Source organism: Diospyros lotus, chromosome 14 (genome assembly GCF_014633365.1).
Source record: "Diospyros lotus cultivar Yz01 chromosome 14, ASM1463336v1, whole genome shotgun sequence".
In the NCBI taxonomy this organism is placed as follows: domain Eukaryota; kingdom Viridiplantae; phylum Streptophyta; class Magnoliopsida; order Ericales; family Ebenaceae; genus Diospyros; species Diospyros lotus.
In genome coordinates, this window is record NC_068351.1 from 10272875 (window position 1) to 10275197 (window position 2323).

At 40.2% G+C, this 2323-nt stretch overlaps 1 protein-coding gene across 1 annotated transcript; it reads right to left on the bottom strand.

Moving 5' to 3' along the window:
• LOC127791127 (probable calcium-binding protein CML36) lies at positions 1-1136 on the bottom strand. The gene has a single exon (XM_052320913.1). It carries the CDS (start codon positions 949-951, stop codon positions 274-276), a length of 678 nt encoding a protein of 225 aa, XP_052176873.1. The 5' UTR covers positions 952-1136; the 3' UTR covers positions 1-273.
• Positions 1137-2323: the final 1187 nt, after the last annotated feature.

Genomic DNA, 2323 nt, shown 5'->3' on the forward strand with positions numbered 1-2323 from the left:
TTGGTTTGAAGGACAAAGAGATTGAGATTCATCCATTCATTTATATAATATATATATATATACGACACCGGAAGTTACGAAGATCAACCAATCCAGGCCGTCCAATTGATTGATCTTTTATATCCGACGTTTCTAAGCCGATTTCGCCTCCCGAACGCACACAACACCAAAGAGGAAGATCCAAAAAGAAAAACAGAAAAATCAGACAACAAGCGAGGACTATGGTTTTCCTTAACATCAGGAACGAACAAGATCATGATGGTGATCCCAAGATCATATTCTCTGCAGCTCCATCATACGAGCGAAGTCCTCGAAGCACACGAACCCGTCGCCGTTCTTGTCAACGCCGCTGATCATGCGCCGGCAGTCCTCCAAAGTGCACCGCTCGTCGCCCAAGGCCACGAACACCGAGTGCAGCTCCGCCGGGCTGATCTTGCCGTCGTGATCAGCGTCGAAGAAATCGAAGGCGTTGCGCAGCTCGGAGGGACAGGCCGGCGGCCCGAAGGCCGGGCCGATAGCGCTGAACTCCTCCAAGCTGATGCAGCCGTCGCCGTCGCGATCGACCTCGCTAAGCATCGTCCCCAACTCCTCCTCGCTCAGCGGCTGCGTGCCAACTCGGTTCAGCACCGCCTCCAGCTCCTTCGTGGTGATCTTGCCGTCGCCATCTCTGTCTATCATCTTGAAAGCCTGCACCAACTCCGAATAGACATCGCCGGCCATCAATTCGGACCAGTCGCCAGAGATCTGCATCGAACTCGACGGCAAGACGCTCTTCGGCGTGCCATTTCTCAGATCGGACTTGTGGTGCTGTTGGCTCGACGACGACGACGACTCTGAGGAATCGGACGACAACGAACCTAAGCTGAAAGAAGACGGATCGGACCGTGAGGCATACCGGGTCTTCTTGGATCGGAAGATTTGCTTAGGATTGATCTTGATCGCCAGCTTCATGGCTCGAATTGAAAACCAAATTCAGAGAGAGCGAGAGAGGGAGGGAGGGAGAGAGAGGGGGGAGGGGGGAGAGAGAGAGCCAGAGTGGAAATCGTTGTTGATGAGGAAGAAGGGAGGAAAACGCTGGGATTAAATGGAAACAGAGAAGTGCAGCCATGGGTAGCTTCCAGGAAGGTTCCTTCAATTCAATAGAATTACTTATTGGGACAAGAAGTACTTATGGGCTTTCTGTTTCAATTTTATAGTATAAAAAAAAAGACCGTTTTCTAAAAGACCGTTTTCTCGTTGTATATTCCTCTGCCTGGGTGTGTATTTCGCCACTAATGTGGACTTTGCCCCCAATAACCCAATTAACATTAAACCCTATACTAGAAGTCATTAATCTCTTCCTGTTGAGTCAGCCACGAACTTCACACGTTTTTCCTATATTCTTCAACTAAATTAACAATTGATTGCTCATAAAATAAAACCAAAATATAATAATTTTCATTTGTTTGAAAAAAGTAACATTTTCTTAAATAAAAAGAGAAGGGGTCAAGTAAGTCAATAAAAAGATTAGCCTAATTAAAGTTTTTTCATCTCTAAACAATATTCGATTTAATTAGGGTTATTGTCGTGAGAACAAATCTATTACCTTAAATCACTAATGTGCATAGCGATAGATTTCACAAGCAACATTATAACGAAAGTGTATTTACTACAAAGCAAATTATGTGTTTAAGATTTGATTCTTTAACTAAAAAAAAAAAAGGTGAATCTCTTTACCAACTAAACCATCATATATATTAATCCTTTTACCTCTTGTTAAATCAAAACCTCCTTTCACGTAAAGCAACCCCCCTTGTCAATTAGTTATTGATGGTTTAATGTTTTTATTTTTAGTGAACATAATATTACATTATTAGATTAACTAATTAATTAGGAATGCCCTTTCTACTTAAAAAATAAGAATTTCGTGCACTTAATTTTTTTTTTTTTTACTCTTATAAGAGTTTTTAATCTAAATCATATTTCCTTGTTTTTACTAAATATCATAAGACCTTGTTTTCGTAATCACACACTAGAAAAAAAAAAAAAATGATGACTATAGGTGTGAGTTTGCCCCCACCTTCCTAGTTGGCAACCATCCATAATAGACACCGTTGACTAGAAATGTTAACCAAGCTCAAGGGATGGTTGGGTAAAAGTCATTAGCTTAAGCTATATCGACGAGCACTGATGTAACATTGAAATAGTGTCATTTTGATATTTTTAAAATGTTTCTTACTTTGAAATGTCAAAAAAATACTAAAAAATAAAAAATATTTTTAGATCATTTTTGTAATTTTAAAAATATTTTGAGATTGTTTTGTAATATTAAAAAATATTAAAA